This window comes from Entelurus aequoreus, linkage group LG17 (genome assembly GCF_033978785.1).
Source record: "Entelurus aequoreus isolate RoL-2023_Sb linkage group LG17, RoL_Eaeq_v1.1, whole genome shotgun sequence".
In the NCBI taxonomy this organism is placed as follows: domain Eukaryota; kingdom Metazoa; phylum Chordata; class Actinopteri; order Syngnathiformes; family Syngnathidae; genus Entelurus; species Entelurus aequoreus.
In genome coordinates, this window is record NC_084747.1 from 11,929,397 (window position 1) to 11,947,055 (window position 17,659).

General features: G+C 43.5%; 1 protein-coding gene across 1 annotated transcript in view; it reads right to left on the reverse strand.

Moving 5' to 3' along the window:
- The window catches only part of LOC133632377 (gastrula zinc finger protein XlCGF57.1-like), a 15,405-nt gene extending 7,494 nt beyond the window's left edge, over window positions 1-7,911 (reverse strand). The window contains exon 1 of the mRNA XM_062024767.1: window positions 7,248-7,911. Within this exon, the coding sequence (XP_061880751.1) occupies window positions 7,248-7,692 (445 nt within the window). The 5' untranslated portion in view covers window positions 7,693-7,911. The remainder of the gene's footprint in view (window positions 1-7,247) is intronic.
- Window positions 7,912-17,659: the final 9,748 nt, after the last annotated feature.

Sequence of the window (17,659 nt, forward strand, 5' to 3'; positions counted from 1 at the left end):
ATAATTCTGCCCACGTTAATCAACATTAAACTGCCTCAAGTTGTTGCTCAGATTAAATACAATGACAAAACTTTTCTTCTACATATAAAAAGTGCAACATCAAACAGTTTCAAGTCAACTCATCATGCTTAATTTATTACAGCATTTGGGAAGCCTGTAGTTGATTTGTATTATGTAAATGATATATCTTTATCAACATGTGATAGCAGGGACCCTGCCATTCCAAACTAGGCTGCTGCATTACTAATTATTAGTAATGCATATAGCTGAAAAAATGGTACAATAGCAATAGGAGAGACTATTCATCCCTGAACACCATGGAGTTCATGTAGGCTTAATGATGCAGTTACATTAGTATATCAACTATCAGAGACAGAAACTCTTCATTTAACATAATGTCCTTTTTTGCTGCTTCAACACAGCTCAATCTACATAGAAAAAGGTCAAGTGAAATAACAGACAGACAGGGCTTTGCTGTCCGTAACACACACTCACACGCGCACCGCAAAATTAGCTAACGTTACGCTAAAAGCGATTTAGCCTTCACCTCAAGCCAGGACTGCGAGCGAGCTGAACTGCCTTTTATATTTCTAGAAGGTCAACGGGCTCATAGTGATGTTACTAGTAGTTGACTGGGAGGTGTTTATTATAATTTGCGGAGAGTCCGCTGCCTGATGCTTACCTGCTAAACGCTAAGCACTGACTACATGCGCTCTGAATACGCACTGCTGATTGGCTGTTACCGCTCTGAATATGCACTGCTGATTGGCTGTTGCCGCTCTGTTTGTAACCAATCAGATGGTTGTGTGGATGGGACAATGCTGGGTGCTGTGTAGAGGACTGACAGAAACAGAGGCAGAAGGAAGCGGAGGCGGCTACTTAATATGTTCGTGTGGAAACTCGTTCGGTACACCTCCGAACCGAACTGAAACCCCCGTACCGAAACGCTTCAATACAAATACATGCACAGTTACACACCTAATATATATATATATATATATATATATATATATATATATATATATATATATATATATATATATATATATATATATATATATATATATATATATATATATATATATATATATATATATATATCCCTCCAATGGGCTCACCACCCATAGCAGGGGCCATGGAAGTCGGGTGCAATGTGAGCTGGGCGGTCTGATCCTTTGCTACATAAGCTAGCTCTTGGAACGTCACCTCGCTGGGGGGGAAGGAGCCTGAGCTAGTGCACGAGGTGGAGAAGTTCCGGCTAGATATAGTCGGACTCAGCACAGCAAGGGCTCTGGAACCAGTTCTCTCGAGAGGGGCTGGACTCTCTTCCACTCTGGCGTTGCCAGCAGTGAGAGGCGACGGGCTGGGGTGACAATTCTTGTTGCCCCCCCCCCCCCGGCTCAGAGCCTGCACGTTGGAGTTTAACCCAGTGGACGAGAGGGTAGCTTCCCTCCGCCTTCGGGTGGGGGGACGGGTCCTGTCTGTTGTTTGCGCTTACGCGCCAAACAGCAGCTCAGAGTACCCACACTTTTTGGATTCACTCGAGGGAGTACTTGAGAGTGCTCCCCCGGGTGATTCCCTCGTTTTACTGGGGGACTTCAACGCTCATATTGGCAACGACAGTGAAACCTGGACAGGCGTGATTGGGAAGAATGGCCACCCGGATCTGAAACCGAGTGGTGTTTTGTTATTGGACTTTTGTGCTTGTCACAGATTGTCCATAACGAACACCATGTTCAAACATAAGGGTGTCCATATGTGAACTTGGCACCAGGACACTCTAGGCCGCAGTTCTATGATCGACTTTGTAGTTGTGTCATCGGATTTGCGGTCTCATGTTTTGGACACTCGGGTGAAGGGAGGGGCGGAGCTTCCTACCGATCACCACCTGGTGGTGAGTTGGCTACGATGGTGGGCAAGGATGCCGGACAGACTTGGCAGGCCCAAACGCATTGTGAGGGTCTGCTGGGAACGCCTAGCAGAGTCTCCTGAGCGATTCTGGACCACCATTGTCAACACCGTGTACGGTGGGGATGGTGTTCTGCTGACCTCAACTGTGGATGTTGTGGATCGGTGGAGGGAATACTTCGAAGACCTCCTCAATCCTACCAACACATCTTCCTATGAGGAAGCAGTGCCTGGGGAATTTGTGGTAGGCTCTCCTATTTCTGGGGCTGAGGTTGCCAAGGTAGTTAAAAAGCTCCTCGGTGGCAAGGCCCCGGGGGTGGATGACATCCCCCCGGAGTTTCTTAATGCTCTGGATGCTGTGGGGCTGTCTTGGTTGAAAAGACTCTGCAATATCGCGTGGACATCGGGGGCGGTACCTCTGGATTGGCAGACCGGGGTGGTGGTTCCTCTCTTTAAGAAGGGGAACCGGAGGGTGTGTTCCAACTATCATGGGATCACACTCCTCAGCCTTCCCGGTAAGGTCTATTCAGGTGTACTGGAGAGGAGGCTACGCCGGATAGTCGAACCTTGGATTCAGGAGGAACAGTGTGGTTTTCGTCCTGGTCGTGGAACGGTAGACCATCTCTATACTCTCGGCAGGGTCCTTGAGGGTGCATGGGAGTTTGCCCAACCAGTCTACATGTGCTTTGTGGACTTGGAGAAGGCATTCGACCGTGTACCCCGGGATGTCCTGTGGGGAGTGCTCAGAGAGTTTGGGGTAACGGACTGTCTGATTGCGGCGGTCCGCTCCCTGTATGATCAGTGTCAGAGCTTAGTCCGTATTGCCGGCAGTAAGTCGAACCCGTTTCCAGTGAGTGTTGGACTCCTCCAAGGCTGCCCTTTGTCACCGATTCTGTTCATAAATTTTATGGACAGAATTTCTAGGCGCAGTCAAGGCGTTGCGGGGATCTGATTTGGTGGCTGCAGGATTAGGTCTCTGCTTTTTGCAGATGATGTGGTCCTGATGGCTTCATCTGGCCAGGATTTTCAGTTCTCACTGGAACGGTTCGCAGCCGAGTTTGAAGCGACTGGGATGGGAATCAGCACCTCCAAGTCCGAGTCCATGGTTCTCGCCCGGAAAAGAGTGGAGTTCCATCTCCGGGTTGGGGAGGAGATCTTGCCCCAAGTGGAAGAGTTCAAGTACCTCGGAGTCTTGATCACGAGTGAGGGAAGAGTGGATCGTGAGGTCGACAGGCGGATCGGTGCGGCGTCTTCAGTAATGCGGACGCTGTATCGATCCATTGTGGTGAAGAAGGAGCTGAGCCGGAAGGCAAAGCTCTCAATTTACTGGTCGATCCACGTTCCCATCCTCACCTATGGTCATGAGCTTTGAGTTATGACCGAAAGGACAAGATCACGGGTACAAGCGGCCGAAATTAGTTTCCTCCGGCGGGTGGCGGGGCTCCCCCTTAGAGATAGGGTGAGAAGCTCTGTCATCCGGGAGGAACTCAAAGTAAAGCCGCTGCTCCTCCACATCGAGAAGAGCCAGATGATGACAAGACACTCGTGGTTCGGGCATTCGGTCAGGATGCCACCCGAACGCCTCCCTAGGGAGGTGTTTTGGGCACGTCCGATCGGTAGGAGGCCACGGGGAAAACCCAGGACACAATAGGAAGACTATGTCTCCCGGCTGGCCTGGGAACGCCTCGGGATCCCCCGGGAGGAGCTGGACCAAGTGGCTGGGGAGAGGGAAGTCTGGGCTTCCCTGCTTAGGCTGCTGCCCCCGCGACCCAACCTCGGATAAGCGGAAGAAGATGGATGGATGGGTTCTAAACACTTTTTTTTTTTACTTTATAGCCTCTTTTACTCTCTTTTGATAAACCCACTACACATGTACAGGAATAAGAGTGCTTTCATTTTTGTTATTTCTCTAATTATTTTTTTTATCAATTCCTAGCATTTTTGATGGGCCATTGGCATCCCTGTGCTGACCATGCTGCTGCTATATGACCAGGATTCTGACTAATGATAGTGTTATGATTGTGCTGTCGCTATCATTGTGAATTTTGATGAAAAAAATTACCGTTTTAGTTAAGAAGGGATATGTAAAGCCTTTGTGTAGAGCTTAAGGTATTAAGTTGGGTGACTATGTGGGAGGACGAGAGGGTTATTTTCGAGTGTAGAAAAGGGTTTGGCGAGTACTGTATATTATTGAAAATTAATAAACACCTCGGAAAGAAAGAAAAGCCGGAACTAAAAACACTATTTAAAGTTCTGCCTTGTGCTTTTTATATGTATTAGGTTGTGAGTTCAAACCCCGGCCGAGTCATATCAAAGACTATAAAAATGGGACCCATTACCTCCCTGCTTGGCACTCAGCATCAAGGGATGGAATTGGGGGTTAAATCACCAAAAATGATTCCCGGGCGCGGCCACTGCTGCCGCTCACTCCTCCTCTCACCTCCCAGGGGGTGAACAAGGGTGATGGGTGAAATGCAGAGGACAAATTTCACCACACCTAGTGTGTGTGTGACAATCATTGGTACTTTAAAGGCCTACTGAAAGCCACTACTACCGACCACGCAGTCTGATAGTTTATATATCAATGATGAAATCTTAACATTGCAACACATGCCAATACGGCCGGGTTAACTTATAAAGTGACATTTAAAACTTCCCGGGAAATATCCGGCTGAAACGTCGCGGTATGATGACGTATGCGCGTGACGAAGTCAGAGTAACGGAAGTTATGGTACCCGTAGAATCCTATACAAAAAGCTCTGTTTTCATTTCATAATTCCACAGTATTCTGGACATCTTTTGCAATTTGTTTAATGAACAATGAAGGCTGCAAAGAAGACAGTTGTAGGTGGGATCGGTGTATTAGCAGCGGACTACAGCAACACAACCAGGAGGACTTTGTTGGAGCGCTAGCCGCGCTAGCCGCGCTAGCCGCGCTAGCCGCGCTAGCCGCGCTAGCCGCCGACTTCACCTTGACTTCCTACGTCTCCGGGCCGCCAAACGCATCGGGTGAAGTCCTTCGTCCTTCTGCCGATCGCTGGAACGCAGGTGAGCACGGGTGTTGATGAGTAGATGAGGGCTGGCTGGCGTAGGTGGAGAGCTAATGTTTTTAGCATAGCTCTGTGAGGTCCCGTTGCTAAGTTAGCTTCAATGGTGTCGTTAGCACAGCATTGTTAACCTTCGCCAGCCTGGAAAGCATTAACCGTGTATTTACATGTCCACGGTTTAATAGTATTGTTGATTTTCTATCTATCCTTCCAGTCAGGGGTTTATTTTTTTGTTTCTATATGCAGTTAAAGCACGATGCTATCACGTTAGCTCGTAGCTAAAGCATTTCGCTGATGTATTGTCGTGGAGATAAAAGGCACTGAATGTCCATTTCGCGTTCTCGACTCTCATTTTCAAGAGGATATAGTATCCGAGGTGGTTTAAAATACAAATCCGTGATCCACAATAAAAAAAGGAGAGTGTGGAATCCAATGAGCCAGCTTGTACCTAAGTTACGGTCAGAGCGAAAAAAGATACGTCCATCACTGCCTCTCAAGTCCTTCACTGTAACGTTCCTCATCTACGAATCTTTCATCCTCGCTCAAATTAATGGGGTAATCATCACTTTCTCGGTCCGAATCTCTCTCGCTCCATTGTAAACAATGGGGAATTGTGAGGAATACTAGCTCCTGTGACGTCACGCTACTTCCGGTACAGGCAAGGCTTTTTTTTTATCAGCAAGCAAAAGTTGCGAACTTTATCGTCGATTTTCTCTACTAAATCCTTTCAGCAAAAATATGGCAATATCGCGAAATGATCAAGTATGACACATAGAATGGATCTGCTATTCCCGTTTGAATAAAAAAAATCATTTCAGTAGGCCTTTAACTTTCTTTAATAAGCTCAATAGATAAAATAAAAAAAGATTAGCACTTTTAGACCAGTTGATCAGCCGTTTCTTTTCTGCTCTGCCCCACTCTCCTTCGTGGAGGGGGGGGGGGGCACATGTTCGGTGGCCACGGATGAAGCACTGGCTGTCCAAAGTCAGGACCCGGGGTGGACCGCTCATCTGTGCATCGGTTGGGGACGTCTCTGCGCTGCTGACCTGTCTCCGCTCGGGATGGTCTCCTGCTGGCCCCACTATGGACTGGACTCTCACTATTATGTTAGATCCACTATGGACTGAACTCTCACACTATTATGTTAGATCCACTATGGACTGGACTCTCACACTATTATGTTAGATCCACTATGGACTGGACTCTTACAATATTATGTAAGATACACTACGGACTGGACTCTCACTATTATGTTAGATCCACTATGGACTGGACTCTCACTATTATGTTAGATCCACTATGGACTGGACTCTCACTATTATGTTAGTTCCACTATGGACGGGACTCTCACTATTATGTTAGATCCACTATGGACTGGACTCTCACTATTATGTTAGATCCACTATGGACTGGACTCTCACTATTATGTTAGATCCACTATGGACTGGACTCTCACTATTATGTTAGATCCACTATGGACTGGACTCTCACTATTATGTTAGTTCCACTATGGACGGGACTCTCACTATTATGTTAGATCCACTATGGACTGGACTCTCACTATTATGTTAGATCCACTATGGACTGGACTCTCACAATATTATGTTATATCCACTATGGACTGGACTCTCACAACATTATGCAAGATCCACTCGTCGTCCATTGCACCGGTCGCCCAAGGGAGGGGGGGGGGGGGGGGTCCCCACTAAGGTTTCTCATTGTCCCATTGGGTGGAGTTTTTCCTTGCCCTGATGTGGGATCTGAGCCGAGGATGTCGTTGTGGCTTGTGCAGCCCTTTGAGACACTCGTGATTTAGGGCTACACAAGTAAACATTGATTGATTGATTGAACATTGGTGTTAATTTCGTGTATGTATATAATTTACAGCAAAAATATGAAATTGGATATCATCATCAATATACAAAAGGACTTATCAAGATAATGATCTTCGTCCATATTGCAAAGACAAATTATATTTTTCACAGAAATTGTTTAATTTTTTTTATGATACGTTTAAAAAAAACAAACTGAAGTACTACTGTTTTGAGTCCTCAGTTATTAAGAAAGAAGTAACCACGTTTTATGTTAGTTTTTTGGAGAAAAATACAATGAGATTTTGACTTTTTGCAATTTAAGAAAAGTACTTTTTAACCAAACATATTTTAAGTGCCTGACATTGATCCAACAAACATATATTTTGCTTCGTAATATTAGACATAAATAAAATTTAATTATTTGACTTATCAATCAAAATTTGACATTAATCATATTATTCTCGTTCTTTATTATTACCTCCAATCCTCTGCACGTTGATGTAGACATGTGGTCCAGCAGGCAGGATGTTCTCTTCACATCTCTTACTCTTCCCCAGAATATCTTCTTCCAATCCTTGACTTTCTTTACACAAGCGGTTGTTTTGCTCTTCCACTTTCTTCATTTGACTTTTGCATTCTTTCATCTCCTCTGATGTGAACTCCACTTTCTTCTTCAAGCTAACAATCATGGCGGCTCTTTGTTTACGTTCTTCAACAAAGTCGGCTAATTTCTCATCGACACTCTTGTCAGGGCTCACGATAGCCCCCAAAATGACGTTGTTGGAAACTTCAACCAGCTCACTTTCATCTGCAGTTTTCGTCTTTATCTCTGTTGGTGATTTGCTGGATGTTGGTGGCGCTGATTCTCTTTCATGTTCTCTTTTAGCGGACGTCGCCATCTTAGCATAGCAGTAGTCGTCCATGTTCTTCAATCTTCACTTCAGATAACGCTTCATCGAGACAAACTCAACTTTCCTTGTCGTAGGCTTTAGGTACGACAAAACCTGTGCTATTTGATGCGCTACGTGAATCTGCATGGCTATAAGGTCGTAAATGTGATACTACCCCGGAAAGCGACAACCGCCCAGTCCGCCATCTTGGTCTTTTCCTCTTTGACCAATGCGTTTGCGCATGCGCCAGAATTCAGGAACCTCCGGTCTCGACTTGACTGCCGCTATTTTTTCAAAATAAAGGCATTTTACTAGAGCTGGTTTGCAATTACGTGACCAAGTGGCACATCCGGGTACTTATGGGTTTCAGGCGATGCTCGAGAGTCCCGTTAGGCTACTGTTTTTTTGTTTTTTTACGGCATATTTTAAAATATTTAGAGGGAAATATAAAAGCGATCATGAAAAAATATTGTGTGGTGTTCAGGTCTGTGGGACCCGTTTTCATTTTTTATTAAAAGAAAAATGATACAATTAATTAATTTTTCAAACTGAGACTCACTGACTTTGGCTCATTTTCTGTGAAGAACATATATCAGAATATATATTTAATGACCACACACCATACACCCCGCCTACACATTTCTATTACCTATAAGATGTCTGGGTCCACTGGACCCGGGGCTAATAGAAGTGTGGAAATTGATGTACTGTGTACCACACACACACACACACACACACACACACACACACACACAACAGGCCTAGACAGGAGGAGGACAAAGTGTAGGTACACAGAACATCAGAGTGTCAAATGTGCGAGAAAATGAGAGCAGACAGTGTTGACAAACAATGTTGCAACCTTGTGTGGGAACCGCAGGTGCAGAAACACAAAAGAAGAATCCCTGTGGGACGCAGAAACTGGCAGAGAAATTTTCCGTGCAACGTTCATATTGTTGTTACTCAGCCAGCGTTTGTGGGTCTGATGGACCCGTTGCATTTTGTGGCTTTTAATGCCTCACAATCAAACACTTTTATGTTAAAATAGTGAACAGATGTTTATTGGGATAAGGTAAACATCTGTTCAGTATTTTAACATAAAAGTGTTTGATTGTGAGGCATTAAAAGCCACAAAATGCAACGGGTCCATCAGACCCACAAATAAGTCCAACTAGTCTTTTACGCACTAGTGCTTAATTTGTGGACCCCTCAGATGTAAAAACATGATGTGGCTCCAGTTTTTTTTTTCTCTAAATACCGTGAGTGTCAAATGAAGTCTAGTTGAGGTAAGCAGTAACGTCTTGGTGATGATAAACGGTTTCAACCTTTAAAAAAATACTATTCTTAAGAGTGTATTGATTGATTGGTTGAAACTTGTATTAGTATATTGCACAGTACAGTACATATTCCGTACAATTGACCACTAAATGGTAACACCCGAATAAGTTTTTCAACTTGTTTAAGTCCACGTTAATCAATTCATGGTAATGTAAAAACCCACTACATCCCATTTTAACCCTTGTGTAATGTTCATATTGTTGTTACTCAGCCAGCGTTTGTGGGTCTGATGGACCCGTTGCATTTTGTGGCTTTTATTGCCTCACAATCAAACACTTTTATGTTAAAATACTGAACAGATGTTTATTGGGATAAGGTAAACATCTGTTCAGTATTTTAACATAAAACAGATGTTTATTGGGATAAGGTAAACATCTGTTCAGTATTTCAACATAAAAGTGTTTGATTGTGAGGCATTAAAAGCCACAAAATGCAACGGGTCCATCAGACCCACAAAGGCTGGCTGAGTAACAACAATATGAACATTACACAAGGGTTAAAATGGGATGTAGTGGGTTTTTACATTACCATGAATTGATTAACGTGGACTTAAACAAGTTGAAAAACTTATTCGGGTGTTACCATTTAGTGGTCAATTGTACGGAATATGTACTATACTGTGCAATATACTAATACAAGTTTCAACCAATCAATCAATACACTCTTAAGAATAGTATTTTTTTAAAGGTTGAAACCGTTTATCATCACCAAGACGTTACTGCTTACCTCAACTAGACTTCATTTGACACTCACGGTATTTAGAGAAAAAAAAAACTGGAGGCACATCATGTTTTTACATCTGAGGGGTCCACAAATTAAGCACTAGTGCGTAAAAGACTAGTTGGACTTATTTGTGCATCGCTAAGTAACGTATTTGATTGACATAACGAGTGCAGTGCTGCTGCGAATGTCACGGCGCAGACTCAAACCCAGTTTTCCTCGGCAGCTGGAGCTGCCGGGACCTCTGCTGGCAGCGCGTTCGGACACGCCCCTGCTCGCGCTGACCACAGCACGCCCACGCAGCGACAAGCCTGCAGACGATCAGCAATCTGCACACCTGAGACTGATGTGGGCAAGCGGTATAAGGACCAGTGGACCCTAGGATCCTGGCGGGAACTTAGTTTCTCGATGGTGAACCTGTTTTCCTTCCGTTGCCCTGGATATTGACTGCCTCCCTCGATCCTCGACCCCCGCCTGGACTTGGACCTTGTCGCCTCTCTCTCTGCCCCACGGACCTCACTTGGATCACGGACCCCTTTTGCCTAGCCCCCTTTGGATTTGTCTGCTTCCTCATCCAACATCACGGTAACACACAACAGTTAATTACACACATAGTGTAACACCACACACACACTCTTGGATTTTGGTCGCACACTCCATTCCTGAGTTTAAGTATAGTTAGTTAGTATTGTTTATTATTATTATATATATATATATAATAAATCATTGAACATTACTGCCCCCTGGTGTCTGCGCCGTCTCAACTCCCTCCAACCATAACAGCGAATGTGACACTGATGAGAAAAAGCATACGTTTGTTTGCAGTTGATTTCCTGCTACAAATATTATCATCTAAAATTCATGTCTGCAGTTGTTTTTATGGTGTGAAGTTCATATTTTGTCTCATTATTTAACTTAACAGCTCCCCAGGGAGGCGTTCGGGAGGCATTTTGACCAAATGCCCAAACGACCTCATCCGGCCGGCTCCTCTCGGTGTGGAGGAGCAGAGCGGCTTTACTCTGAGCTCCTTGCGAATGACAGAACATCTCACCCTGTCTCTAAGGGAGAGACCCGCCACCTTAAGCAGGAAACTCTTTTCGGCCGCTTACGCCCGTGATCTTGTTCTTTTGGTCATTGAGAGGTCAAATTGAGCTTCCGGCTTAGCTACTTTTTCACCACGACGGACCGATGCAGGGTCCGCATCACTGCAGACGCTGCACTGATCCGCCTGTCGATCTCACGACCCACTCTTCCCTCACTACAAATTCTGGTATAAATCCAATACCAAGTAGTTACAGGGTCATAATCAAAGTTATCCTGTGTCCAGAAACTTTTTCCTGATTTTATAAACAATAAAATATCGATGTATTCATTGTAGTATCCACTATATACGACTCTTTTACTTGGTATAGTTACAGTCGATGTCTGTGTACATTCACACATGGCATTTGTTTACATTCGGGAGCGCTAGCTTGCTGTTAGCATTTAGCTATTGTATCCTCCTATGGTTTGTAGTGAAGCATGTTTAGCTATTCCTTGTCCTGCAGGGATGATACTTGTAAGAAACTTACTTTATTTGTTGCCATAGTGGCGAGGATTAGTGATTTGGAAGTAGCTAAAACACTGGGGATGGACGTTAGCCGCTAGCTAGCTAGCCATGTTTGATAGCGCCGCTTGCAGGGTGGCGCTTCAGTGTTCATAGCTTCACCTTTATTGTTAGGTTTTGTCAGAATAATTGTATCTGAGTTATCACAAAACTTTGTGTTACCATGAGTTCCCGGCGAGAAGACAAAAGCTGTCTTTGATCCTACCAAGAAGAAGGCTTGTAAAACTCCACCGTGTAGGATGGGAAGCAACATGAAGGTGTTCTGTTTCTTTGATGTATTGTAATCAACAGAAAGATATTGTCTTGACCCGAGATCTACAAAGCGAAGAGGAAGCAGGACCTGGCTTCCCTACAGGAACCTTTTCTTTGAACAGACCTTTTCTTTGAACTGTTTTGTGACAAAGGCGATGGCTGTTTACGACCCCCGTTCCTTAGAAACAGCTGTTGCCATGTAATCAGGGAAATTCCAAATAAAAGAGGAGGCGTACAATCTTTCGTCAGAGCGTGGTTAGACTGTGCAAAGAGTACAGTCCAGACGTCTCTCCTCAATTGAGTCAAATGTAATTCTGTCTCTGTTTAATTCCTTGCTTCTTGTCTTGTTTAATAGATGTCATCAGTGTTTGAACCTGACAGCGTCCATTCTTCCTCTTCCGTCTTCACATTGTTTCTGCTTGTAGGTACTACGTGCGTGTGCGTTGCCTAACATGCGCCTCTGGACGGTTTATCAGCAATGTTACAATGTGATGACGGTGCCGTTATGTCCGTAAAAGAAAAAAGTATTATTATTAGTAGTAGTAGTAGTAATATTCACAGGCAGCATAGTACCGTTTTTAATTAATCAATACCGCAGTACTTTATTAGTACCAGTATACCGTACAACTATACAGTAAAGGCAAATTAGAAGATCCATACATGGACGTGTCTACATACAACAGGAAGTGAACCTACTTGACGTCACCTAAACCAAAATCATTCTATAAAATGGAAGAAAATAAACATATCCAAACACTCAAATAACAAAAATATGGCTCTTCAGAATACAGGTCAGTATTTTAAGTTTCTTCTGCCAAGGAAAGTATATTTGTATCAATCAATCAATCAATCAATGTTTACTTATATAGCCATAAATCACGAGTGTCTCAAAGGGCTGCACAAGCCACAACAACATCCTCGGCTCAGATCCCACATCAGGGCAAGGAAAAACTCAACCCAATGGGACAATGAGAAACCTTGGAGGGAACCGCGGATGTGGGGACCCCCCCTGGGCGACCGGTGCAATGGACGTGGAGTGGATCTAGCATAATATTATGAGAGTCCAGTCCATAGTGGATCTAACATAATAGTGAGAGTCCAGTCCATGGTGGATCTAACATAATAGTGATAGTCCAGTCCATAGTGGATCCAACATAATATTGTGAGAATCCAGTCCATAGTGGATCTAACATAATAGTGTGAGAGTCCAGTCCATAGTGGATCTAACATAATAGTGAGAGTCCAGTCCATAGTGGGGCATTTGTATGTCTGTTTTTTATTTAAACAAAAATGGCTTTCAAGATTTCACTCCATTGACAAAATAGTCTGATTTTTCAAATAGTTCAGTTTGTTGTATTTTCACACCAACGTGGGAAGTCCCCGTGTCCATGAACTCTCTCTAATGCAACTATTTGTCATACGCCGTGTGCCTCCCGTACACTGGGGGGCGCCTATTTCCTCTTAGCGCGGATAAATTGTTGTTTTTCCAGTTGCCCTATGATGTCACACCAGGCATCTGCGGCTCCTTACTGTGGTATACTTAGGTTCTGGTGTGTTTGTTCTCTGCCCCCGCACCTTTTGTGTCCTTGAGAAAGACACTTCGTCCTTGCTCCTGATGGGTCGTGGTTAGCGCCTTGCTTGGCAGCTCCCGCCATCAGTGTGTGAATGTATGTGTGTGAATGGGTGAATGTGGAAATAGTGTCAAAGCGCTTTGAGTACCTTGAAGGTAGAAAAGTGCTATACAAGTATAACCCATAACCCATTTTCCCAGGATGCAGACGGAACTCCGGAGGCAGGGTGCAGGTAAGACAATGATTTATTTATCCTAAATCCGTCAGGAAAAATAAATCAAACAGAAAAGCATGTCGATAGCATGGGAAGCTATGGCGAAGCTTACTTAGTCCAAAAACAGGACTCACTAAGGTATTCACACTGCAAAAACTAAAATCTAAGTAAGATGAAATATCTCAAATAAGGGTGATATTTGATATATTTTCTGTCTGATAAGACAATTCTTCTCACTAAGCAGATTTTATGTTAGAGTGTTTTACTTGTTTTAAGGGTTTTGGTCCTAAATGATCTCAGTAAGATATTACAGCTTGTTGCTGAGATTTGATGACCTATATTGAGTAAAACATGCTTGAAACTAGAATATCAACTGTTGCAAAGCTGTGTCATCAACACTCACAAGTATAAAACTACTTTTTTAAAGTAATAATTTCTTATTCCAAGCATGAAAAAAAAAAATCATGACTTTGACACAATTGTGTCTCATATTAAAACAGATGACAGCCAAATCGACTTTGCTGTTTTATTTTCAATGAAACAATAGAAAATAGGTACTCATTAATAGTACACTTGTTATTAGTGAGAATATACTTATTTTAAGGTATTTTTGGGTTCAGTTAGCTAATTTTACTTGTTTTGGAAAGTCTTGACAAGCCAAATGTTCTTGTTCTATTAACAGATAATATTGCTTAGTTCAAATAAAATACCTCTAATTTTTGTATTTTTTTATTCTTGTTTTTGAACATTGACTTTTTGCAGTGCACACGTTACTTGTCGTATGGGGCAAACAAGACAGCCAGACTGAGTGTGGCGAAAAGCAGGAATAAATAGCTCTCTGATTAGTGCCCGGGACCAGGTTAGCGTTCCGAACACTAATCAGCGGCCATAGCAACCAAGAACACACAAACCCAGGGGTGCTGAAACAGAACTAAGGGAGTATTTAACCAAAACAAAACATGACCCGGGCAACGAATCATGACACCTTCGTAAATAAATCTGGTTCTTATTTTCTCCCATCGATGCTCTTCAAAATGTTCTGTTCTTCAAATCTACAGTCTCGTCTTCATTACAATTGTTGCCACGTTTTTATTGAATGGTATCGGCTTCCGGCTTATATCGCGCGCCTTGAGATAGGCGCGTGCACGATAAGAAGGGGCTCCTCTGGCGGCACACCCCCACTCGAGAGATCTGGTTTCCAAACGTATAATCCAGTTGTGTTAGTCCGACTTCTCAAAAAACAAACACAATCGGATTAAGGTGTTTCCATGTGTTGTAGGAGGCTTCATCTTTCTGGCACTCATCGAGGGCGGACGCTCCCCTTTCCTCTCCCTTATCTCTCCTGCTTGCTTCTTTGTCTTGTCTTATCTTAACTTTCTTGTTGCCTCTTTTTGCACTGCTCTGCAAATCTAAACATTGGAACTATTTAACTAGCATCAACGAAATTGACTAGATCTTGGGTTTGGGGGAACCTGTTTGTCGTGACGGAGCGGTTGTTGCTGGATACGCGACAGGACTCTTGGGAGAAGGAGTGCCGCGTGCCTGGCGACCCTTTTCTGTCGAGGACGTGAAGGTATCCACCTATTCGGAATTATGACAACAGGACATCTGCTGATTGGAGTAAGCGTTGCTCTGGTTTGTCCACAAATTGGAAGTTGCTGGCAGTCTTCAAAGTACCCCAAAGCTGCCACCAAGGATTGGAGGATGCGGGAAGAACTGTGGACACTCTTGTGATTTGGATAACATCGGACTGTCTGCCCCACATGATGAATTTTTGAGGACCAGTCATAGACAATTTAGAGTGAAAAGCAAATTTTATTTTCACGAGCATACAAAACATTCTAACTTGGATTGTTTCCCTGGCTTCGAGACTCTCCTGAAGGACAGTGCAGCGAAGACACAACAAACTCCCTTCTTGTCTCTCATGGACACACACCTGTTGTTGTTGACTTTGGACTGACGAGCGACTGCACGACACCAAGGCCGCGGAACAGAGACACGCGGCAGGCTTACACACAAACATGCATCCACAAAAAATATACGCCACACACCATTCAACGCCCTTGACGTGAATCCCTTAGGGGTGATGGACGGCTAGGCAGCGCCTGAAGAGCTGCAGCCTTCCACTGTAGTCCCGACTCCCTCCCCTCTGTTGCTAGATATCTGGAGATGTATGTTGTAATATGTATATGTGCTTTGCTATGGAGGTTTTTTACCACTCCAGACTGTGCCCCCTCAGGAGCCCAGTCTTGATTGTATTTTTTTACTCATCCTTCCCCAGCGTTTACCTTTTCCCCATCCTTGTGGCGACCCATCAGTTTTCCTGTTCTGTAACCCTGTACACTGTTTGTTTGTCTAATCTTGAATGGGTTTGTGCTGTAAACAAAGTTCCGTTGTACTTGTGCAATGACACTAAAGACCTACCTACCTACCTTCTTTAGAGCCATACTACTACTACTACTGCTTGAGGACTCCAGCATATGTGGGCAAACGAGTGTATTCCTAGCAAGAAGTCAAATGATAGCCGAGAGAAAATGTTGTATACACTACCGTTCAAAAGTTTGGGGTCACATTGAAATGTCCTTATTTTTGAAGGAAAAGCACTGTACTTTTCAATGAAGATAACTTTAAACTAGTCTTAACTTGAAAGAAATACACTCTATACATTTCTAATGTGGTAAACGACTATTGTAGCTGCAAATGTCTGGTTTTTGGTGCAATATCTACATAGGTGTATAGAGGCCCATTTCCAGCAACTATCACTCCAGTGTTCTAATGGTACAATGTGTTTGCTCATTGGCTCAGAAGGCTAATTGATGATTAGAAAACCCTTGTGCAATCATGTTCACACATCTGAAAACAGTTTAGCTTGTTACAGAAGCTACAAAACTGACCTTCCTTTGAGCAGATTGAGTTTCTGGAGCATCACATTTGTGGGGTCAATTAAACGCTCAAAATGGCCAGAAAAAGAGAACTTTCATCTGAAACTCGACAGTCTATTCTTGTTCTTAGAAATAAAGGCTATTCCACAAAATTGTTTGGGTGATCCCCAAACTTTTGAACGGTAGTGTACATGCACTGTTCTCGTCCGTGAAATGGTTCCAGTTGGAATTTTTGTTAAAGTTATTTCAGAATTCATTAAGGGAAAACAAATGTTCAAACAAAGAAAAAACTAAGGATGTGATCCACCAGCAGATAGGGGGCAGTGCTGAAGAAGTACGGGACGGACTGGTGTCTGTTAAGAAAGATGATGCCTAACCATGTCGGTCTTTTTGGATACCAAATGAGGTCAGTTTTGACATACACCATTAAAATCTTTCTTTATATCTAAGACAAGTACTTCAATTTTTTGTTGTTGTGTCGAGATCATTGTTTCACCAATTGGTGACCTAATGAAACATGTCAGTTGTAGATTGCTTCTTGCGGAATTCTTACTTGTTATCACTTAGAATTTGATGTTTGTGAATGTGGTCGCATATTATGCTTTGGATATAGCAGGCAGCAAGGATGTTGGCTTATAGTTCAACAGATTTTGTTTGGTACGACTATCAATCATATGGGCAAATTTCCAGAATGATTGAACAGTCTTTGAGTCCAGGGAAATCTGGAAGAGCAGACAGTTTTTAAGTACAGTTGCTGAGATCCCATCAGGTCCATTGATCTTTGAAGTGTCAAGAGAACACAATTTTATAACAGCAAGAGAATGACCGAGGCACATATCGAAATTGGTCAAACAGTTACTGAAGGATACCGATATCAAGGCCCTGGAGTGGCCCACACAGAGCCCAGGCCTCAATCCTATTGAGAATCTGTGGCAGGTGCTCAAGGAGAATGTTCATGCTCGGAAACCACACAATTTGGACCAGCTGGAACAATTTGCAATGGAAGAATGGGCCAAAACCCCCCAGGAGGCATGTGCCAACCAAGAAAATAATGACTAAGACAGACCTGGGAAAATTAAGGCCCGGGGGCCACATGCCTTAAGCTTTTCAATCTGGCCCAGCGAACATTCCCAAATATTTGTTTTAGATCTTTAAGATGGAAACTGTAGCTGCCATTATGATGTGCAGTGATTTTTTCAAATGACCGTAAGTCTTGAACTATACAAAGTATTTCAATGTTTGGAATCTGCGCTTTTGCATGATATACTAGTTACTATGGTAATCTAATTAGTTACTATGGTCATCTAATTAGTTACTATGGTAATCTAAGTCACAGCAGCTCAGACGAGGCACCAAGCAGTGTGGGTGGGGAGCGTTTCCACAGAGTGTTTCCAAAGCGGCCAGCCTGAAATGCGGGTGT